This window comes from Electrophorus electricus, chromosome 15, assembly GCF_013358815.1.
Source record: "Electrophorus electricus isolate fEleEle1 chromosome 15, fEleEle1.pri, whole genome shotgun sequence".
NCBI lineage: Eukaryota > Metazoa > Chordata > Actinopteri > Gymnotiformes > Gymnotidae > Electrophorus > Electrophorus electricus.
Genome location: NC_049549.1, coordinates 13,291,717 through 13,314,930, shown reverse-complemented (window position 1 = coordinate 13,314,930; position 23,214 = coordinate 13,291,717). Strand labels below are relative to the sequence as shown.

At 42.6% G+C, this 23,214-nt stretch overlaps 2 protein-coding genes across 11 annotated transcripts in view; both read right to left on the bottom strand.

Annotated features, from left to right (window-relative positions):
• nf1a (neurofibromin 1a) overlaps positions 1 to 13,392 on the bottom strand; it is a 54,676-nt gene extending 41,284 nt beyond the window's left edge. For 7 of the 9 annotated variants that reach the window (XR_004776888.1, XR_004776889.1, XM_035534018.1 and 4 more), the window contains exons 1-19: positions 13,070 to 13,392; positions 9,619 to 9,762; positions 9,235 to 9,318; positions 7,289 to 7,479; positions 6,390 to 6,496; positions 6,130 to 6,197; positions 5,951 to 6,026; positions 5,670 to 5,827; positions 5,072 to 5,245; positions 4,789 to 4,917; positions 3,291 to 3,365; positions 2,928 to 3,059; positions 2,374 to 2,502; positions 1,946 to 2,059; positions 1,740 to 1,819; positions 1,538 to 1,661; positions 919 to 1,165; positions 738 to 811; positions 33 to 575 (exon numbers count right to left, since the gene is read on the bottom strand). Coding sequence is in view for 7 of the 9 variants with exons in the window: in XM_035534018.1 (XP_035389911.1) it covers positions 33 to 575; positions 738 to 811; positions 919 to 1,165; positions 1,538 to 1,661; positions 1,740 to 1,819; positions 1,946 to 2,059; positions 2,374 to 2,502; positions 2,928 to 3,059; positions 3,291 to 3,365; positions 4,789 to 4,917; positions 5,072 to 5,245; positions 5,670 to 5,827; positions 5,951 to 6,026; positions 6,130 to 6,197; positions 6,390 to 6,496; positions 7,289 to 7,479; positions 9,235 to 9,318; positions 9,619 to 9,762; positions 13,070 to 13,129 (2,709 nt within the window). In the remaining 2 variants the exon portion in view is untranslated. The remainder of the gene's footprint in view (positions 1 to 32; positions 576 to 737; positions 812 to 918; positions 1,166 to 1,537; positions 1,662 to 1,739; positions 1,820 to 1,945; positions 2,060 to 2,373; positions 2,503 to 2,927; positions 3,060 to 3,290; positions 3,366 to 4,788; positions 4,918 to 5,071; positions 5,246 to 5,669; positions 5,828 to 5,950; positions 6,027 to 6,129; positions 6,198 to 6,389; positions 6,497 to 7,288; positions 7,480 to 9,234; positions 9,319 to 9,618; positions 9,763 to 13,069) is intronic. The other 2 variants (XM_035534022.1, XM_035534024.1) reach the window with 1 other exon arrangement.
• Positions 13,393 to 14,363: 971 nt separating this feature from the next.
• Positions 14,364 to 22,497, bottom strand: LOC113584527 (galectin-9-like). 2 transcript variants are annotated; one of them, XM_027021492.2, is made up of 11 exons: positions 22,292 to 22,497; positions 21,794 to 21,882; positions 20,787 to 20,982; positions 18,346 to 18,465; positions 18,119 to 18,145; positions 17,886 to 17,915; positions 17,666 to 17,695; positions 17,224 to 17,256; positions 17,035 to 17,123; positions 15,384 to 15,540; positions 14,364 to 15,163 (listed from the first exon to the last, which is right to left on the bottom strand). In XM_027021492.2, the coding sequence occupies exons 1-11, from the start codon at positions 22,325 to 22,327 to the stop codon at positions 15,017 to 15,019; spliced, it is 954 nt and encodes a 317-aa protein (XP_026877293.1). In that variant the 5' UTR covers positions 22,328 to 22,497; the 3' UTR covers positions 14,364 to 15,016. The 2 variants fall into 2 exon arrangements, with proteins under 2 accessions (XP_026877293.1, XP_026877294.1); XM_027021493.2 differs by lacking the exon at positions 17,886 to 17,915.
• Positions 22,498 to 23,214: the final 717 nt, after the last annotated feature.

Below are 23,214 nucleotides of genomic sequence, written 5' to 3'. Positions count from 1 at the left end.
CACTGAGTGCAAGGCAGGCTGGCGCTCCTCACCGGCCCCTGGGTGTCGAAGAAGCGGCCGATGCTGTTGCGTAGCTTGGTGAAGAGCATGGGATAGAGGGCAGGGCTCAGCTCCAGGCCCACCAGGTCCTTGACATTGGTGCGAATCTGCATGCCCACCTTCTCGTGCGTGCACACCATGAGGGTTAGCAGGCGTTCCAGGAAGCGGCCGAGCGGTGTCTCGTTGTTCACCTCGCACGAGCCGACAGAGATGGTGGAGTCCTTGCGATCGCTAAGGGCGCCCATGGGCGGGCTGTAGGTGCCCAGGCTGGGTGTGCTGCGCTGTTGTAGACACACGCCACCCAGCGCACATAGGAAGCCAGTCATGTTTATCCACTCCTGGGGCGGGAGACATGTTGGGCAACAGGTAACCATGGGGGGGGGGGGGGGTTTGAAAGATTTTGGGGAGGAAAACACACACACGGGTTTAAAAAAAAGAGCTGCATCACTCACCTGGCCATCTTCAACTTTGTTCTTTGTGTGGTTTAGCATTTGTTTTGTTGCTTGCTCCCATTTCACATGCGTGTCCTCCCAAGCCTGAGATTGGTAAGAGAGGGTTAAAAAGAGAAGCATAGAACAGTTAAAGGAATAAAAAATAAATAAATAAATAAAAAACACAAGACAGTAGATGGATAGATGGAAGGAAGGAAGGAAGGAAGTACTGCGAGTGCCCAAAATGCACACCAACCCTGCACCCACCTCTGTGTTTCCTGCTGTAGGATGCTCTATCCGCCTTAGCAGAGCCATCACTCTCTTCTGTAGAGTACAGCGACCTACACACACACACACACACACACTTAAGCACTGTATGCAAATATTAACAAAACCTCAGTTCAATATAAATCTGGTTGGAGCTCTGCACATCCTGCCCCTGACGGACCTGTGGCCATCATGTTGCTGACGGAGGCGAACTCCATGAAGGTGTTGTAGTTGGGTAGGACTGCATGCACAGGCAGCTCGTCCACGCTGCAGCGGATGTCCGCCTCCTCGCACACATGCCGGAAGCAGGACATAGCCACCAGCACGGCCTCGGCATCAGGGCTCCACAGGAAGGCGTGGAGGCACACCTCCAGCTTGGTCTGCGCCTGTCTGCTGATGGGGATCAGGCTGCCCTGTGTGGCGCACTCCTGCAGGGACAGGGCCACACTGGCGTTACCACGGCAAGTCACGGCACACTCTTCATAGGCCTGCTTCCGTCACAGCGCTTCTGACCAAATGCATGTTTCACAGAACTAGGAAACCGCTCGAGTTTGATGGTCACCTACAATTCTTAGTTCCATCTGCATACTAACACGTTTTTTCAGAAGAACCATCGCTGACCTTATGATATAAGAACAAGCTAAGAGTGCACAGGGGTCATTTGCACAACAGTGCCCTCTTCTGGTCAATTAATATTAAAAGCACATTCAAAAAATAAAGAAATCCATATTAGTCCTAGGAAAAGTATTATTTCTAGTATTAGGAAACAGGGAAACTTGCCTGTGAGTGCAGCCACTCACCTTGTTCTTCAGAAGGAACTTGTTCCTGCAGATGAGAATCTCCCTCAACCACTTCAAGATCTCTGTGCTATTGATCACCTTGTGGCCGATCAGCTCCTTACAGATGAGGAACAGGACCTGAGAGCTGAGAGGTCCAGGGGATCAGTGGGTCAGACGGCCACCGTGCTCACAGGAGGTACAGACGTCAGGCCTGATGTCTTACCTGATGTCCCAGAAGGTCTCGATGGGCGAGGCGGGGTTCCACAGCTCGATGGTCTCAGGCTGGTGCAGCACCAGAAGTGCCTGGGGGACAGAAGTAATGCTTGTACAGGCCTCGCGACACGGAGGACAAGTGTCTCCGTCTTCACAACAAGGGCAAGACGAAATCGAGAAGGACAATGAGAGCAAGGACAGAGTCTAGTTTTGCACCTCCATGGCCTCCTGCGAGAGCTCTGCAGTGTGGGTCAGGGGGACGAGCTGGACCAGGCCTTTGATGAGTTCAGCCGTGCTGTTCTGGATCTCCTGACCCCGTTTCCCAGGATTCTGATACAGCACGCACAAAAACACACACCTTACTTACAACCTAAATACTGTGTGTTATAATTCCTTGATAATCACTTCTGAAACACAAAATCCTCTTATGTCCATTAACGCAAAGTAGCCACCAGTAAATCACTATGAGATTACAGTAGTAGTGTAGAATAACCAAACAGTCTAGGAATTAGGATTAACATAAAAGTCTCGACTTCATTGGCGCTGCATTAGAGGAGCAGGAAATGGGGGGAGGAATAAAGGAAGCAGTCAATTAACCCCCCCCGCAGTGCTGAGGGCCTGGTGGAGAGGGTGGGGCTGCTCACATGCAGCATCAGCTTAGGGTCAGCATGGATGAGTTTGACCAAGGCCAGCAGGTGAGAGCGAGAGTCCAGATCTGCAGACTTCTCTTTAAGCTTCAGACTAGTGGTCATCCTGTCCTTAAATGTCAAACTCTGGAGGAAAAAAAAAACAACCCATAATATATATATATATATTTTTTTTTAAATCCATGAGGACAGTGGGTCAAAAAAATACAACCCCCCCCCCCCCCAACCCTCCAAAAACAAACCAATCATCTAATGACACTTAAATTGTACATGCACAAATAACTAATGGGGGTAGGAATATGACTCCTTGTGCAAAACATGTGCTTGTTTTGCAACATGTTATGGTGCCCAATAGCCATTATGCAATTTAGTAAGACCTTTTTGCAAGCACAGTTGCACACATGCATTTGTCAGGTGACGTACTCACAGAGGCACATTCACTCTAAACACAGTGGGCTTAATAATGAACACCTACAACGACTCCAGGAGCAGTGTATGGCTTTCAAAAGCATGCGTGTGTGTGAGTGAGAAGGTAACGAGTTGTCTCTCACCGACGTCATCTTCAGGGGGGTGTGGGCACTCAAGCTCTGGATTACCCTGCTCTGGGTCTCTGCAAACATGGCGCGCAGTTCCCCAGAGTAGCAGTAGATGGCGTCGATCTTTGGCCACCAGTCCAGGTGAGACTGCAAGTCAAAGGCAGACACAACATGGCAATACTGCAACAAATGCTCTATTCCTTCCCCCCAACCCCCCAGCCCCCAAAAAAGGCAGCATGCTCAGCAAAGATCTTCAGCAGAATTACAACTCCAGAGTCAACAGAAGGTTAACAAAGGTCAATACTGGAATGGAATTACAAGGTCACAAAAGGTCTGTTTTTGACATTTTTACTGGTCCTTGCTATAATACAGACTCACATTAATGATGATTTTGTGCAGAGAGTTGACCAGGACATAATGGAAGGTGGGTGGAGATGTAGAGGCCAGACAGACCTGGGAGGAGTAAGAGGACAGACTCTTACACAACAGACTGCAATAAACACAAGTCAAAACTTGCCAATTGAAACATCGCACAGTGAAAACTCAAACACTATACACACCGTTAAGCCACATTAAAACCACCAACAGGTGAAGTGAGAAACATTCTCTCATTACAATTTCTCTCATTACAATTGTACAGCAGGCAACTAAACAGTCTTTGCTTGAAGCTGATGTGTTAAAAGCAGGAAAGATGGGCCAACAAGAACCCAAACAACTCTAACAGGGTCGAAATTGTGATGGATAGATGACTGGGTCAGAGCATCTTCAAAACAGCAGGTCTTGTGGTAGTACCTACCAAAAGTGGGCCAAGGAAGGACGACCGGTGAAATGGTCAGGGACCCCCAAGGCTCAGTGATGCAACTGGGGAGCAAAGGCTAGCCTGACTGGTCTGATCCCACAAAAGTGTTACTGTTGCACGAATTGCTCAAAGGATTAATGAGAGAAAGGTGTCAGAACACAGACTGCAACGCAGCTTGTGGTACATGGAGTTGTGAAGCTGCAGACCGGTCAGAGTGCCCATGCGGACTCCTGCCCACCATCAAAAGTGCCTACAATGGGCACATGAAAATCAGAACATGGAGCATTGGAAGGAGTTGTAAGAGAAAACACGATTGATCAGCCCTGGACATCACGTGGATGTGCGTGTCATGTAGCTGGGTAAGAGTTGCCACCAGGATGCATTGTGGGAAGAAGGCAAGCTAGTGGAGGCAGTGTGATGCTCTGGGCTGTGTTCTGCTGGGAAAGGAGTCCTGGCAGTCATGATGTTACTTTGGCACATACCACCTAAACATTGTTGCAGACCAAGTACACCCCTTCACAGGAACAGTATTTCCTAACGATAGCAGCCTATTTCAGCAGGATAATGCACCCTGCAAAAATAATTGTTCAGGAATGGTGTTAGGAACATGATAAAGAATTCAAGGTGTTGACAGCATCCAAATTCCCCAGATCTCAATCAAGCATCTCTAGGATGCGGTGAAAAAACAAGTCCAATCCATGTAGAACAAATACCACAACTTCTAGGATTTAAAGGATCCATTGAAGTCTTGATGCCAGACACAGCAGAACATTTGCAGAGACCTCATGGAGTCCATGACTCAACAGGGCAGAGGGGGACGTACACAATATTAGGCAGGTGGTTTTAATGTAGTGGCTGATCGGTGAATTTTACAACCAAATCAACGGCAATGAGCTTTGAGATGTCCACGTGTCATAGGCATTTCAGTGACCCAAGAATTAACCAGACAAAGAATTTATACTTTATGAACAGAGGCTTCACCTTGACCAGCAGTAGACACACTGTTAGTGTAGGGCCTCACTGACAGAGGCTGGTGTGGGTATGGGCAGAGAAGGGGCCCAAGAGTGAGCAGCTGACCTTGAATTGCTGGTTGTTGTGGGGGTAGATACGGAAGCAGGACACGAAACAGTCAATCATCAAGTCCACGTCGGCGCTCTGGCACCCTGTACCCCGCGAGAACGGCTTTGTGGGATTGAAGAGGAGAGCCTGAGGATGTCACAGACACACATGCACACAACCCAGTTAAATTTGACATCATTGATTTACAGCTTACTAAGAGGAGAGGGGGGGGGGGAGCACGCACGCGCGTGCGCACACACACACACACACACACACACACACACACACACACCCCTCTTACTTTGAGGTCCATTACAATTTTCTGCACAAGGAGGAAGATGACTGAATGATCCTCCCAGTTAATGTAGGTGGAGGCTTTGCAGAGTTTCACACAGGCGATGGCTGCACTCTCTGTCAGCTGCTTGCTACTGCCGTGGCCTGCCAAGGCCTTCCGCAGACTCTCCAGGAACAGCTTCTGCCAAGAGACAGCGCATTCACACCCATTTGGGCCTCGCTGGAACGAGAGCACCGGCTCAGATTTCAAGCTTCCTTTTTTCTTTTTCTTTTTTTTTTTATCTGGAAAAAAGAGTGTGAGGATTTCCAGACAAGGCAATGTCTACCGGGGCTTCTTCGTTTTACAGAACCAATGGGTAGCTGAACATGCTTGGGTGGGATTGGTACAAGGGCTCTACAAGTGTATATGAGAAATAACAGCTCAAAAATAGCAGATACTATGTCAGAAGAAATTAAAAGTTTTACAAACACTATAAACCTGTTAATGGGCATTGGGCAGAAGCAAAAAAAAAAGGAGTAAGAGAGAGATAAAAGAGAGGGTGAGCGGCCGACCACATGCGCGTCAGAGACCGGAGAACAAAGACTGAACTTCTGTGAACTCTGACCTTGTTGGCCTTGCTCTCCTCTACCACCTCTTTGGAGATGCTCTGCGTGATCTCAGGGCAGAGGATGAGGAGGATGATTTGTAGCGGCCACGCAGCAGCCTTCCTCTTGGCGCTCTCCGCGAAACTGTCCACCAGGTCGAACAGCTTCTCCGCACAGTCTACTCAGCAGGGGACAGAGAGCTGTTAAGGCCTACACTCCTCTGCCCAGCACACTGGCTGCAGCCCAAAAACAGTGACGAACTTCGCCCAACACGTTTGCCGTCTCGGTGCATGTCACTCACCTGCCATGTCTGCCTGTGGTCTCTGGTAAAGCATGGTAAATTCATCAGGGTAGAACTCCACCCAGTTCCAGAAAGCCTGAGGAACCAAAATATGAAGGACAAATCAGTCTCCTGTTTGCAGCCTTACTGTTTTGATAGAGAGACTATGCTGTTTTATTTATTTATTTATTTTTACAGACCTTTTCCAAACTGTTTATAACGGCAAGCTGAGCTGGCTTCTTCAGTGCTTTAAATTTCAGCACAGTTTCTGCAGGGACACAGGGATGTTATGTTCATAGAAATAAACAGATTTAGGTGATTTTCCTGAGGCAAGACAAGGTATCAAGTGTTAATTAAAATTTAAACTGAAACTTCATGTGGTATAAAGTATGAAAACTCAAGCACTGATCCTCTGCAATGCAACAATAGAATAAAACACTAATGTTTGAGTTTGCTGCACCTTGTAGTAATCTCTTGAGCTTGGAGCAGTCAACATTGATGTATTGAATGAGTTCTATGTCATGAACATCTACTGTGTCCTCTGTGCACACTGTGAGCTCCTGTAACCTATGGGGACAGGACAGGCAAAAGAGCAGAAGTTTGAAGACACAAAAATATTTGAGATTCACAGTCATTTCTACTTCATAATTCAGCTGAAAATAGCCAAAAAGATTAAGCATTAAAATTTGGCCCAAAAAGACAAACTGTTGAACTGGTAGAAACAAATGTTACCATTCCATTTTAGCTCGAACACAAAGTATGAAAATGTGACTTTTTCTGGTCAGAGGAACGGCACACACTGCATTTCACTTTAAAGTAGAAAATCACTAAATGCCTGCACACACCAGGTGAAACATGACGCTCCATCCAACCAGGTCTTCATCAGGTGGTTATGTCGGTACAAAGGGTATCAAACATTTATAGCACTGGGCAGGCAATCTGTCCCCATCTTTCCTCTGAGTGTAATGCAGCTGTGTGAAATTTCAAGTAAATTTCTAAAGTCCTATACAAAAGCTTTATGAAAATGTTGAATTACTAGTTTGAGAGTAATGGTGCATAAAGCTAAGTGAATGTTAAAAATTACAAGAAAGAGAAGTTTTTCCATTTCGGTTTTCAGCCTAGCATGTTTGAAATTCAGTTGTTTCGCCCAAGAATTTAGCTGGCAAATCAGATGCATGTGAGTGCACACCCATTTGAATAGACAGTCAGTGAACACAAGATATAACCAAGAGCGCTCTGCACGTGGACCTCTCCCACCACTGTACAAACAGGCATGTGAAAGGGGGTGATGGAGGTGTATGCTACAGACGGGCAACTGATTGGAGGAGGGGTGTAGGCTGCAGGCATGCAGGGTAGTACCGGGTGGAGATGCGGCTGAAGACAGCGCTGAAATTGTTGCAGCTCAGAGAGAACAGCACGGCAGAGGCGGAGTTTCTCAGCTGGGCAGCATGCTGCTGGCCCTCCCGACATGAGTGCAAGAAGTGGCAGATCTCTGGTAGCAACTGCTTCACCAGCATGGCCTCATCCAGCCGCAGGCAGTCCTTGGTTTGCTGTAGGACAGATGCAGACAGACCGTGAAGCAGAACACTCTTCAACCCTTATTAGCCCATTATGGGTTATATTATTAACTTCTACCTTCTTAACCCTTTAGAGGCAAAGAGGTTACTTCTGCTTTCTCCGCAAATTATATTCTTCACACTTGTTGGTATTAAAAGAATGTGCAAAACCACCAAAGCTTCAGATACAGTCACAAACTACCGTAGTATCATGAAACCAAACTAAACATGATACGTGAAACTAATTGCCTTACTGTGGAAAACAAGAAATTTGTAGTGTGAATTGTACTGTGAATGCGCAGCTTCTGTTCTGTGGCAGGGTCAAAGAATTTCCACATCCACCTCGTGCCATTCTGTGGTGACCTGGACTTGTGTGAACAGTTACGGTTTCATTTTACATCCGCCCTGCTGCTAAATCAGGACAAGGAAGTACCTATTTAAAAAAAAAAAAGAAACAAAAAAAAACGACCATGACAGTGACTTACTGTCGACTGAGAAACTTATCCTCTGCTGACCCATGACACCCTCTCTGCCATTTTCCAGTGTACACACACACACACACACACACACAGTCTCAGTCCAACCTTGAGCTGAAATGTTTACTACCATCTTGTGCTTGTGTGCACCGAATAGGGTGTCCTAAAACTGACCCAAACACATAACCCAATGAAACGGTGTCGGAAACACCCTGAAAGTGCTCCAGTCGGGCTGCGCTCTGGTCTGGAAGTAGCCTGGAAGTGCCAAGCCGCGTAGAAACATCAAAATGCCATTGGAACGGCCCGCTCTCTGCTCAAAAACTACACCACCACATCCCGTGGCAGAATCCTGCTCCGTTTACATGGCCATGAACAATATGAGAGCACACAGCAAGCTTCAATTTTGCATGCATACACATTCCATACTGACAGACGTGAACACACGAAACTGCATATTCTGGCGATAATGCTGCATTCAGAAACGCTAGATTGGATGGATGCAAAATCATCCTAGATGCAGATTTCTACACCACTGTAAAAGGTTAAAAGGCTAAAATTTCATAAATGCCCGAAAATAGACATGATCTGCAGATGAACATATCATAATCCAGAAGTAAGCAATAGCCAAAAATTAAAATGGGCCCACTGCCCCAAGACCAGCAGTGAGAGAGAGGAAATGTGCCCTGGCTGACACACAGTAATGAGGCAAACCTTAATCTGTTGGGTCAATCTATGACTGATCAATCACTATTCATGCAACACTGACAAAATGCCATGAGAAGCCGTTTAGAGTGACCCAAAAAGTCCTAATGAAATTCTCTCTTAAAACCATGTTCTAGACATAAAAGAAAATTACAAGTCAAGTACAGTGAACAGCTATCAGACATTTAACATTGTACTTGTGAAATATCTTTATAGGCAAACCCTGTAAATCCCATCATAAAGCAGAGCAAATGCTAACCCAAGCTGAGGAAACACCTGCAAATGTAATTTTCTGCAGAGCCAAGCCCTAAGCCCCCTTCCTGGACAAAGACAGAATCCAAGCTTTAATTGTATCAGCAGACCTCTGTGTCTGAGGATTGCAAAAAGCCAAGCCCAGATTTAAGACAGATACAGAAACCTTCCTGTATTCTCAGAATTTGAACGAGGGGACAACACCTACAGCACACAGTGAAAGTCGGTGAAAAGTCAACACACCCTAGTATCTGCAACCTACAACTCTGCATGTGATTGGATGGACCTAGTCAACACTGAAACATGATTGGGTGCTCACCCCCGCCAAACACTTCTCCAGGGTGTCCAGGATGATGAGCTGGGAGAGGTACAGGTTCTTTTCGGCAGCTTCCCCAAATATCCGCTGGGAAAGGGGGAAATTTGGATACAGTAAAAGAGGGAGAGAGTTCAGACAAATGCTGGGGGCAGGCAGCAGAGGTATAAAAGTTCAAAGAAGTAAACTCTGCTATGATTTCACACTACACAACTGGTTTAACTAATTAATTCTAGTGGCCATTATGAGCCCTCAAAGCCACACAACTTTTCCTTTGTGAACCTGCACCAACCTGAACTTTACATAACACGCACCAATATATCACACTGTGAACTTTCTCTATGGGAAAAAGGTCAACGACTAGCCATTTCAGCACAGACAGGAACTTACCATGTTGTTAACATTTTTGAGGATGTTGGTCAAGCCATTGATGACGAGGGAAAACTTATATTTGGAAATGTTGATCAGACACTCCTTGTTGTGCTCTGTGCTTACTTTGGTGTGCGTGTTCTGGTGCCCAGTCCTAATGGGAAGCTTGAAGAGAAACAGAAAAGAGTCAGATTTATAACAATAATGCAAGTGCTAGGTGACATTTGTGCCTATTGAGCACCCATAAGGTCATGTCCACACTATATTAATCAGTTCTTAAATTACTCAGGGCATTGGTAGGGCCACAGGTATGTGACCGAATGAAATTGTGAAAGGAGCAGTGGTAATTAGAAGGTTGCCAGTTCAAGCCCCACCATAGCCAAGCTGCCACTGTTGGACCCCTGAGCAAGGCCCTTAACCCTCAGTTGCTCAAGTTGTACTCAGTCATAACTGCAAGTCTTTTTGGATAAAAAGTGTCAGCTAAATGCCAAAAATGTGCTTAACACAGGAAGACTATTCAAGACCCACCCAGCCACTTCATGCCTCATGTGCTAAAACAAATGCCTGAAAGCAATGCAGACTGCTGTCCCCCACTTCCAGAGCGTTGCTGCATACCTTTGAGCCAGCGCATCTGCTTGCATGCACACACACGCATGCATAGGCGTGAGCATGCACACACAGAAAACGCACAGGTGTGAGTATGCGCACACAGCCAGACCTGCTGTAAAACCAGTGCAGCGGTTGTGCAGGAAGCACATTAGGCCTGGCTGTGTTAATGAACCATGAGGGCTTGGTAGAGGACGACTTTCTTAACCACTAAACACTCCCTGATGTGGACTCTCTGTAGAGCAAGCACGCTCCACAACATGCACAGCAATGTGAAATGAGCAGACCTTTTGACATCCTAAACCGTGCTGACCTGAACCAAGCCTCCGGAAGCAGCTTTAAGCCCCACTCACCATTCTGCACTGGATTAGTGGACTAACAGCTGTGGCAAAAGTTAATCTAGCTAACAGATAAAAGTCTAAACAATTGGCAGGCATAAAGCTAAAAAAAACAAAACAAAAACAAAAGATGGTTTATTTAGCAAATACTGTAGCAGTGCTGCACAGCAGACTGGGGAAGTAGAGGTCTCAGGAGTTTGTCTATAGAAATGGTAGAAATGGTTGGAGAGTTTTTGAACATGCTGGGTCCCAGGAGTACACCCCCCCCACCACTACCACCACCACCACCAAGCCCTCACCCTTTGCTCCACAACTACTAGGGAAAAGCACATGGCTGCAAATGAAAGTCCCAAGACCAGAGAAGAGTCAGGCTTCCGGTGGGCGCATGCACACGCAAACAGAGCCCGGCCCTGTTGACATCCATTTTAATGCAGGATGCCAAGAGACAGTGAGCACTTTGTTTCCCAGACATGGTTTAAAATTCCACAAAGGTCACGGAGCAATCAGTTCCCTTATGTGCACTTTGGAAGAGTCTGGTACAATCATGCCAGCTGTATGGATATTACATAGATGGATCATACAAAAGCATACACACAAAGTTGAATCAGATACAAATTAATTTCAGTACCACTTCTGGGGCTCCAGAGGTTTATGGGTATTATTGTACCATAAGAAAAAAAGAACTAATTATTTTATAGCACCGAGGTGCACGAGTGCGTTCAAGGACAATGTTTGACTCTGTCCTATCAAAGTTCAACAGCAGATGCTCTTGGGGAAGGCCAGGGGGAGGCCCTGTTTACAACATAGACTAAAAATACTTTTTTGCTGCAGCCTTGGTCAAGCCCAGTCATCCAATATTACTCTGAAAAATGAAACCAAAGAAGAGAAAAGGCAAAATCTGGCTAATTATTCAAAAACAGTTTCTGGCTTCCATGACTCAACAAGCCAGCCCTGTAAATTCAACAGACACTGTGCAAGGCATGTTTGGCACAAGTGTGCATTCAAAAATATATATACAATTTAAACACATGCTTAAACCAAAAGGAAGTATAAATACCCCACAACACAATAGCAAGCATGCAGGCCTTATAAAATTCAGAAATGCATCAAATTCCATTAAATCCTTTAAAGACTTGTTCTTTCTGAACATAACTAGTTTTCAGCCACAACTGAGCAGGTCTCTCGATCTTCTTGACATTTAAAGAATAGAAAGCAACCACCCCCGCTTCCATTCCTCAGTGGTCCAAGCCTTCCCCTGGGAAGATGGATTACTTTTCCATGAGCATGCACTGACATCTGTGAGGTCATAGTTTCAAGGTGCTCTCTGGATTCACACTGCTGACATAGCAATAACTACCAGCAAGGACCATCACAAGTATGAAGGCAACAAAGCCACAGAAACTGGGAGACCTTACAGAGAAACGTCAGCTACAGTTTTTATTTAGACATTTACCTTTAGCATACAGTGACACTGGCTTGTTTCAGAGTGTGCTAGCCCATTTCTTTGCAGATCTTCTAATAGACTCTTATGACTCTAGAAAAGCCTAAAAGATAAAATGCCATCACAAATTAAACAAAGCTGGAAAAGAAAGTGAGGCAGGGGCGTGGCTTGACTGAGTTTAGCAGTCTCACAGCAAATGTTTAAAGTCTTGAGATTTAGAGAGCTCTAAGGTGGCTTAATGGCGACCAAATCCCTCATTACACGTTCATCAAACTGTTATGAGGCTAAACCTCTAAAGCACAGCTACCAAGCGCTGAAAAGTCACGAACAGCTACTAAATCCAGGGGTTTCTACTAGCTGGTGCCTTTGTGAAGACACGAAACCTGATCGTAAACTACAAGCCGGCCTAAAACGGAAAGTCACCGGTGAATCAGAAAACGAGCATCCCTCTTCAAGACCGGTCAAAGTTAGCCCAAGTGTTCAGGCTTTTCATACCTGCAATGCTGAGGTATGGAACGACCATGACAGTTCCCAAAACACGAACGAAAGAGGTGGCAGTTTAAAGAAACAAGACTTGAAAACATTTCAGAACCGTAGCCAAGTCGAACTGAAACGTTATAGTCGGGGAACCGCTGAAATGACCTCGTTACATTCAAATTTCAACGTAAACTACCCCGGAACGCCTCTCGCGACACTGTAGCGGGTCATGTCAACACAGCGCGCGTGGACGCGGCCTCGTCACCGCCTTTGTTTACGTTCCGCTACCGCGTGAGAGCGTCTCACGGCGCAAAGCCGCGCCGGACACACGCAAGCATGCGGTGCTCCTGAGCACGCCCGCCGCGTCTAAGGTGCTCGGCGTTAACGGCTAAAGGCGAAATCCTCGGACATCCACACGCTTGCATGTGACTAACGAAGCCTGGCTGATCAACTATCGCCTTCAGCTGTACAGCAGCTCCTGCTAATGCATGTGCCCCGCTGCACGCGAGCGGTCCTGGGGTTGCAGGAGGCCAATGCAGGCGCCGGGGTCGTTTGCACCCACTTCTGTCAAACGCCGCCGCCGCCCCCCCACGCCAGCGACATTCCTTACCTGCTCGTCGAATCTGTTAATCACGGCCTGGACCCACTCCACGGGCTTGTGAGCCGCCATTCTCAAGCGGGTGCCAACGGCAGCGCTGGCTGTTTGAATACAAAAAGCCCAACAGAACGGCTGCGTTTAATGCACGAAACAGCGCGAAGCACTCCAAATCTTTACAGGAGGAAAAGAGAGGGAACAGGGTTCAGTTTTTCTCTTCAAGCATACTCCACCACGCCGCCATGACACACCACCGGAAGTTTGAATCCTTCTCTACAATCTGCCGTTGCGCCTGCGCATCAGTATTGGCGTTGGGCTGAATACGGAGACATGGAATTTATAAAGGTAGCAGAAGGTTCCCCCCCCCCTCTCAAATACGTCTGTCTATGACTTTGGACGTTTTTAGAAGCCGTTTAGGATGTCATCTTATAATAAATCTGTTACCAGATCTCTTTTCAGAATGCCTATTGGCCCTGTAGCATGCCAATTGCAGGGACTGTACCACTGCACAGCAGGCTATAGGAGTCAGATTTTTCACTTTCAACTTCCTTACATTGAAAAAAAGTAGAAAACCATTAACAAACTCAAACTATAGTTTCTTTGTTTCGTGATGTCTCGTGATAGACAATTATACAAATATGCTTTACTTTTTCTCTTTTTTTAAAACAAATTTAGCTATTTTATTCTACACATATAAATTAAAATTATTAGGCAACGAATGAATAAGGTAAACCATAAGCATATAGCAGTAGCTGACAATTTGATTTGCTAATATTTAATTATGGACAGAAAAATGTATTGTGCTACATATAGCCACTGGGGAGGGGGGGGGGGGGGGGAGAGAGAGAGAGAGAGAGAGAGAGAGAGAGAGAGAGAGAGAGAGAGAGAGAGAGAGAGAGAGAGAGAGAAATCAAACCCAGTCTTTTATTATGAGCTCAACCCTCAGTGCGTCGACTAAACTTTAAACGGGAAATGAATGTCAACTGTTTGGGTGGGTTTTGGCATGTAATAACAGAGACCTTTAAACAAAAACTAAGATGGGCTAATATAAAAAACAAACAACAGCAGCAGCATGCAGACCTAAGAAGACATAAGAAGGCATTTAAAAACGTTTTGTATGAATGTTATTCATGTTTGACATTCCACAGTGTGAGAGTGATCGCTCTCTTTTCATGGGCATCTTTTATTATTTTCCCATAATTTTTCATTATTTTCTATTTTGCATTACTTTAATAACTTTTAACAATGTTGCTGAAAGTAGAGAAAGTTAATGTTTTGTTTACAATCAAAACAATTAAAATATTACAAATTTGAAATTTGATTATTTTTATTGGTTCAAGGAGCATACTTGGAAGCAGACAATATATAATTAAAAAATTCATTAACTGTATTACAAATGTAGTTATATTTTACCATGCATAGACTAAATAAGTATTATAGAATAATTCCAATACTGCCTTTGTGAACAGACATTTACCCCCATCTTAAGGCAAGAGAAGGAAAAACAGCAGGACTAGCACAGTTATGGTGAACACTAGATGGCGCTGTTGTACTGGTAACGGTAAGGTCTAAATGAACGTATTTAACGAGATTATAAAATATTTAAAAAAAAAACAGAATTACAAAATGCTATAAAATCGTTATACCAAAACTGTAATTATAATACTATACTTAATAAAGTTGTCGTTCTAAAATGTGGTAGGAGGTCATCAAAATACAAAATACATTTGAATTATTGAATTGAATTATGAGGAAGATTATATTTATATTTTTAAAAAAGAATCAAGAAACCAGCATTCACACTGGCCTGAATTTGTTTTCCTTTTGTTGTACACCAGATCACAGTAAAGATGAACCAACTGGCTAATTTAGCAATAAAAAGTAACAAACACTGACCTGGTATAGGTTGTAAAGAAAGTACTCAGTCAAAATACAAAATACAAAAAAAAAAAAAAAAAAAAATCAAGCCTGTACAAAGGTCAAGCTCAGGTCACCAGAAATCTCCAGAATGTCAGTCTCATGCAGCTTGGTGAAACGGTGGTTGTATGTGTGCACTTGCATGCCGTTGACAAATACGCTGTACTGGTGCGGGCCGCAGGAGATAACCACCTGTAAACATTACATGAACACGACCAGGTGTACACTATATCACAGACCAACAGGCTGATGCTAGCTCTCTCATTACTCTTAACCTAAAATCTGTGAATCAAATGGGCTGTTCTCTTTTTCTTGGTCGGCAAATTGGAAACTCATTCCACAGCCAAACCATAAAACAAACACAGTCTCTAAGGTACATGACTGGCAACGTGTCCAGGGTTTTGGAACCCACCTGGAAGGGTTGTCCCTTGTGGAATGGCATTCCTCCAGAGCGCTCTTCTGATCCCCACTTGTCTATCGCCAGTGTGTTGCGCACTACCAAGTTCTCATCGAAACGGGGGTTGTAGTGGAATGCAATTCCACTTCTGTGGCGTAGGTTAAATGAGAATCTGATGACACAAGCACCAAAAAAAAGAGCCAAGTAAGATTTATTTGCAGAAAAGTTTAGTTGCGAAAACTAGAAAATACAATTTGGGCCAATAACACTGGTTATGTATAGATCCGAAGAAGATTCCTGGTGGGTAACTGCAGTGAACTGTATATTTAGTTCTAGTACACCAGCATATCATGTATATTATTGGAGGAAAGAAAGTGAAGCCCCTCTGTGTTGGCAGATTGCTGGACACTGAGGATGTTCCTGAAGCCAAATATAGGTGGAAATCATACACCTCCATGTTTCACAACAAGTGCATGTCACTTACAGGCAATCTTGTAGATATTTTAAGTGTAATAATAGCCTTAGTAATAATATTTTAGTTTGTGGGGGGAAAACCTTTTTATTTGTTGCCAGCATAATGATTCTAAGGTATGGCCTTTAGTTATAAGGCACCAAGCTCAGGATTTCTCTACCTGAAAGTACGAGATCAATTGACAATCTTTGCACCTACAAAATCTTATTTAATGTTGCATAATGTTATTTAATGCACTTATTTAATGACTTATTTAATGCACTATTTTATGTTGCATAATTTAATAAGACTTGCCCTTATAATTATGGTCAAACTTCACTTTAGCTTTACTTCATCATTACTTTTATTGTTTACTTTTTGTTATTCCTTTATGATTCTTTATTTATTTTAATACTATGTCTTATCTTAATAATCTAAAGCATTCTGTAAACGTGTTCTAAAAGATCATATGCAAATAAAATGTATTGTTAGAAAAGTTGCCCAACTGACATGATGGCCAGCCAGTGGTGCTATTGAACAATTACAAATAACAGACGGTAGCCTACTAGCAGATGGCTCTGCACAGCCACTTCATCTACCTACATTTAAAACAAACAAACAAACAAACAAACTTAAGCAGGTAAGAATAAAATGGCATGGTTAAGATTTGCCTAAGGTTTTCTATTCAAGTTAAAAGTTTGATACTGAATAGCACTTTGTGGTGAGTGTCTCTTCATTTGAACTCAGCTGGAGCATGTGCACACATAAGCACAAGGTTGTCAAAAGACAACATTTATGGCATTTAGCTGTTGCTTTAATCCAAATCAAATTTACAATTATGACTGAGTACAATTTGATCAGTTGAGGGTTAAGGGCCTTGCTCAGGGGCCCAACAGCGGTAACAGTGGGGCTTGAACTGGAAACCTTCTGATTAATAGTTGAGTACCTTAACAACTGAGCTACCACTGCCCCTTCACCATCGACAGATTCAGTGGTCAATGCTTTACAAAAAAGACAGTACAGGTGAAATCCCATCTCTGAACTTCCCATAGACATAACAGATGCTTGTGTTAAATTAGCACTGAACCTAGGACACTGCATCTTAACTACTGTGTTTTGATTTGTGAGGGTCATTCACGCATTGGAGTTTTGGATTCTGTATTTCTCTCAATGAACAGATTTTAAATACACAAAGATAAAGGTATAACAGCTGACCTGTGGGCATTAGGCATAACCACTCCTTGGATGTAAATGTTTTTGCCAGGCAGTAATCCACCACTGATGATACTTTTGTATGGCACACTCTAAAGATGGTGAACAAGGCAAGTGGTTATCGGTTATTGTAAGTCCATGAATTTGAAGCAGAATGTTAAATAATCAAGTGAAGTCTCCCGGTATTCTTACATAGCTAGGCTGAGCAGGAAATGAAGGTGGTGCCTGTGAACGATTAGCCAGGTTAGCTGGGTCATTTGAAATGTGAGACAGCAATGCCAAAAAAAGGTCCCTTAACTACTAACAGTTTCAGAACAAAACTTGAGTGTAAGAGTGAAAAACAGGAATCATGGACCATTCCCAGTGTGGGTGATCACCTTAGGAGTGCGATCCAGTTTAACATAAGTCACCTATACATATAAAAGTCCTTGATGGAGCAGAGAAAACCCCTCTTACAATAACCCATTGAAGAAATTTATAACACACAAATTCCACCACTGCACTCAACTTTAGAAGAATACTGCCTTTGATTCCATACACTAGGAGGAAGACAGACAATAGATCTTCTACTATGGTATGAGGCCACAGGAGCTTTGTGATTTTCATTTGCAAGCTTAAATAAGTGGTTACTTACAGCACATCCTGAAGGAATAGCATATTGGGGCTATAAATATAACAACAGATAGTTAAATTTGCAATACAGTAATTATATATTTAATAAATATTTGTGGTTTCAAAATAATATCTCTAACAAAACTTGTGCTCAAACAATTCTAAAGACATTTTTGTATTAGTCCCCAAATTGCTAACACACACACACACACACACACACACACACACACACACACACACACCTGGAATCCTAAATAGGCAGGCACAGCACCCTACAGAAACAAGCCAGAAAGCACTTTTCAATGAGGAGAAATGTCCTTTTCACAACTTGATTTTACAAGGCAAGCTTACTTCTATACAGACCAACCAAATGCAAGGTTTTTTTTTCCAAATCAGAATTTCTCCTTACTAATATTATTAACATTAAACTGAAAAATAGCTTCCCTATTTGGGCATATAAGCAGTGAATACTTACAGGAAACCCTGGCTGGGGGAAACTTGGCTGTAAAGGTAGAAGAAATAAGATCAGTTATTACAATAATGATTATAGCTATTATAGTAAATCTTCTCAGTGTTTCACACACAAAGAAGGAACAGCAATATACAGTATAGTCATGAGGTTAGTGAGAGTTTTGTAAATACAATCCATTCTGAGCTGGTTTTGTGTTAACACCAGTAGTGCAGTATGTAGGCTTTTCTTACCGCAGGGTTCTGGAAAGCAATGGAATTAATCTCCACCATCCCATCCACTGCAATAGCGTCTACGTTGCTGAATGGGATACGATGCCTGTATTCCATTATGTGGTTACCGTTTACACTTATCTATGAAAAGACAATGTCAGATTAGTGTGGCGCCTAGCACACTGCATGACAGACCTATGCACGTAAATTTGTAAGGTCACATACATATCTAGAAACTGAAGGTGCGTACATACAAGCACACCCCCTATGACCGGGGATGCAAAGTACAGACATTTTCTGAGCAAAAATAAATAAATAAATAAATAAATAAATAAATAAATAAATAAATAAATAAATGTTGGTGTTTGTTTATAAATAATGGTTTCAAAACTCCCTTCCTGATTTTAAAATTCCTTGAAAACTGTGCAAAACTTGCGGCTCAAGTGTATCGACTTTAACGCATGTACAACCAGAGTCAGGACTGCACAGACCAATATTTCGTAGCTGCTTCGCTGAAACTGAGTCGTAACGTACATCAGCCCGTGCATGTCCTAGGGGGTTCCAGCATCTTAGTGAAATTCTCTATCATGTGACCCAATGTTTACGTCGGAAGATGTGATGCCCGACTGAAATCGAGAATAAAGTTGTTTAATTTAAGATAATATATACGATCCATTAGTCCAAACCCATTAGGAACAGGTGTGCACGAGTTGACCTAAAGATCTAAAACCACTCTTTGGATAAAAATCCAAATAGCCTAAGATGAAATGATGAATGAGGCCAGACCTCGTAAATTCCTCAAACGAATAAATGTGAACCAATGGTTCTTCCATGAGGCCCTTTTACATTAATAAATGCAGACTAAATGCCTATGTAATTAAGCTGGTTTCTGCCGATATACTACTGACTGGAATGAACTTTATCGTACATGACTAATGCAGAGAAGACTACACAAGAAATTCTGCCATTTCAATGGAGATTCCATGAAGCGATAACGTTCAGTTCGTAGGCAACTTAAAACTGCGCAGAAAGTGCTGTATAGCGTTTCTTCACCAGGACGTTGACACGAAGGTTTACCTATAATTTATATGTCTCGTCAGAGTTTTCTGGCAAGTTAAGCCATCTGGCTGGTTGTTTATCCAACAGCAGCAAATAAACAGTAACAGAGTTCGCTTATAATAGGTGTGAATGTGTGTGCTCTTAATATTTGATAAAGTTATGCAGAAAACCTATCAATGATGTGGAAGTGATCTGTTCAGAAATGAATCCGTAAACCAACATCAACCAGATATGAGTTTTTGTACAAATATATATATATATATATATATAGCTCATTGTTACATAGACAGATTGGTTTGGAACTGCCTAGTTGCCCACTTGTCTAGAGAAACAAATCAAATTTAAAAACCGTGACAGGAAATACAGCAATGTAATCCCTTGACCCACATCGTGTGATTAGTGTTTGGAATACTAGGGCACTGCACGGGTCTGGAACTGAACATGAAGATTTGCGCAGTCCACATCAGGCGGGTGTGCAGATCGGGCTGACCACTAGATCAGTTTACCGTTAACGTTAGCTGGCGAGAGATTTTAGGAGTACAATACAGTCGAGTTGCAGGACTGTCGCCCCCATCAGAAACGCCTTAACTATGTTTGAGGTCATAGCGTATTATAGAAATAGTGTTATATAGTTTGTCAGCAGTTTTGTAGTTGTTTTCGAAGTCAACAGAAAAATTGACTATATAGTTCACTACACCCATATGTGCTGCAAATACCCACAACGTACTGCAAAACATAATGTATGGACAATATACAGCTGTCTCTAGGTTGGCATTATAACGTTTGTTTGATGGTAGTTAGTGCGCAATTTCCTAGTTAATGAAGAAATAAACTATATTTTCTATTTAGGTGAGGGAGTGAGCCATTCCAAATATTCATATCTTTGATTGGCTCATTTCATTTCACTATCATTTGTCCCTGTTACACATTATAACTGCGTCACACTAGTGTCAGAAGTAAAGTTCTCCATTCTTTTTGACCATCGATTTTTATAATTTCATTTAATAGTATTAGTGTTTAAAAGCTTTGCAAATTATATTCTGCATATTTGTATTGTATGTTAGCATCAAGTTGCGTTGGATAAAAGCACAAGGGCTATGAAAGCGTAATGTTAGCTGTTAGTTTTCTGTGGCGTGGAAAAACACTGTCAGCAAAAGCATGGTCCGTGGTTCTCTCATTTCCCATGTAGGACTGGAATCGCTATTACTAATACAGAAATCAGCAGCACATGTAGCCAACCATATTAAAAAATGTTTACAAAAACATCTAATAGTAGTTACCTAGCTAGCTAGAACTTACGCCTAGAAGACAGTGGCAATGCAAAGCTTGCAGAGGTCTCTTGCATTATATGAAACATTGGCATTATAATGAGCACAAAAGAAAACTGAAAATATGTAAGAAACCTTGTATGAGTCCTGGCTGACGAGGAAATGCAGGGTGAACTGGTGACCAATGGGGAAGAGTGGCTTGCATATGCGTTCCTCTGTGCCCCATCGAGAGTTCTGGTTGGTGTTGGTCACTATGTATCCAGTCCAATTGTCGTAACGTGGGTTAAAGTGTAGGGCAATGTCTGAACCACACTTGAAATTCACGTGGAACCTGGTGTTCATGGGGTAGGGAAGAAATAGGTTATGGGATGTGGAAGCAGTGGCTATCACTTCTGCGGTCGAAAAAGGTTTTCCTCCTTGGGTGTATCTATTGTGTTTTACAAATTTTTTACTTCTTTACTTAATTAGTCAGGCAAACGTGCCGTAAAGGTTTTCCCAAGTATTCAGAATGACCAACATCTACACTTTGTTATTTAGAGATGATTAAAACCATTATATTTCAGTAAACATTAAGTGAATATATTTTGGCAATAGCGGATTACTGAAGTCTATGAATAAATTAAACATTAGGGACTTATTTGTTTGACATGGACTGAGCATCATCTTGGGCTATGACAGTGATAATGCATCATTAAAAGTGTTTCTTACTGTACGTTTAATCTTGGTCTGGGAGACCATCCATTCGTCTCATTTAACCATGAATCTCTTCATATAAGCCTTATGTAACTACAAACAGTGTTAATCTCACTTAAAAAAAACCCCACCACAAACTTTCACTTTCATTAATAACTTGATCTTGCACAACGCAAGTGACTGGAAATGCATGTCGCGGAAGCGCCGATCCCGACATTTTGGGCCATCAGAGAAGTGACAGTAGCTTTCAGTATTCTCATTTTAAAAACCCAGTCAATAATGTTTAAGAAGATGTTTTAAGACACTTTCAGTCTGACTGTTGATATGGTGCAACTCTCATAACTAGATAATAATTCCTGCCCCTACCACCTGGAAGCTGACCATAGATAAGCAAAGATTGTCATGAAGCTCCGCTTGCCCAGTTCAAAATAAATTATTGCATGCCTTACCTGTTCGCCCCTGGTAAAACCCGTCCACTGATAATAATACTTTTGCCGTCCTGCAAGCCTCCTTGGATAGACCCAGTAAAAGGGATTTTCTGTTAAGTATTGGTAATATTAGAACTCACGGAATGTAGTCTACTGTTCCTTATAGAGTATACAAAGAAATCATATTAGTATATTTTTCATATTTTAATGGAAATGTGTCGTGTATTGTGGAGAAGGACGGCAAAGAAAAGCCCAAGGATGTTGAATGTTTATATTTGAATGTTTACATACCGATATAAACACATTCATCTTACACAGAAACACAAGCTCCCAAATAGTAGTCCAACTAGTAAAGTGCCGTAGAAACAATCTGCATTAATTAATTTTTTTGTTTGTTTGTTTGCACCGAACTCCATCGAAGATGAAGGTTATATGGTTGCGCTTTAGTGGGAAATATGCAATACATCGACTGTAGCCTATAAAACAATATGAAACAAAATAACTCAAATAAACACTTACGGGGTTGTAAAAAGGCTGTTGCTGATAGTATGCCATTTCCGATCAGTTATCTTCTCTGTTCTGTTTTTCTCTTCTTTTGCTTCAAAGCCTAGAACGAATTATTGTGAGTTCCTGTTTATTGTATGAGTGCTGTTTAACGACTGCTATCTTTTTTCTAGTATTTTTTCCACCCGTTTAATAGAAACGGTCACACTTGAAAACGTGGGCGCGGGGGGGGGGGGGGGGTGAGCCCGACACAGTTAATCTAATACCACAGTATAAATCCCACCCTTTCCGTTAGGCATATACAGGTTTACGGTTGTTGTTTTTTTTTGTTTTTTTTATCTGTTGTTGCACGGAAAGGAGGCGGAGTTTTTCGAGAAACAGAAATTTGGAGAACATGTGAGATTTAGCGTCCGAAAGTACATAAGCAAGAAAGAAAAGCGGGAAAAAGAGTACTGAGCTTCAGAAGGACCTTTTCGAAACCTCTCTATGTAGTTCTGTCCGTGGTGAAAGGTCCAGGAAACACCATTTTCTCAACAGGAAAAGGATTAACTAACGCGGGGGGGGGGAGTGTAAAAAGTGAACACAACAAAAACCGGGGACACATTAGTTAAACTAAAAATAACACATTTAACTTACATAAAAACAGTTCAACAATTTAACATCCATTATTGTGTTGTATGGTAGATGCTCACCTGACGACAGAATGTTATATACATACACCACTGAATTTGCAGTTCCACATCATTTATAGAACTCTGTGTTAGGGTGTCCACCTTGTTTTTAACTAGTTAGTAAACCCTGTGCTTGCACTAAACATCTGTAAATCACTGCAGAACATTTGCAGCACTTACAGATGAATTCCATAGATTATTTCTGTGTTCACATTTAAACAGGAACATCATTTAGCGATTCATTAGAAAATGTCAATTGTTTTGCAA

What these genes read in the sequence shown, in the direction of transcription:
- LOC113584527 (XM_027021492.2), bottom strand. Translation starts at nt 22,327, where the DNA reads ATGGCATACTATCAGCAACAGCCTTTTTACAACCCC. An exon ending in AACAGCCTTTTTACAACCCC is followed by an intron (nt 21,883 to 22,291) that starts GTAAGTGTTTAT and finishes AATACTTAACAG; the next exon opens with AAAATCCCTTTTACTGGGTC. An exon ending in CTGCCTATTTAGGATTCCAG is followed by an intron (nt 17,696 to 17,885) that starts GTGTGTGTGTGT and finishes TTATATTTATAG; the next exon opens with CCCCAATATGCTATTCCTTC.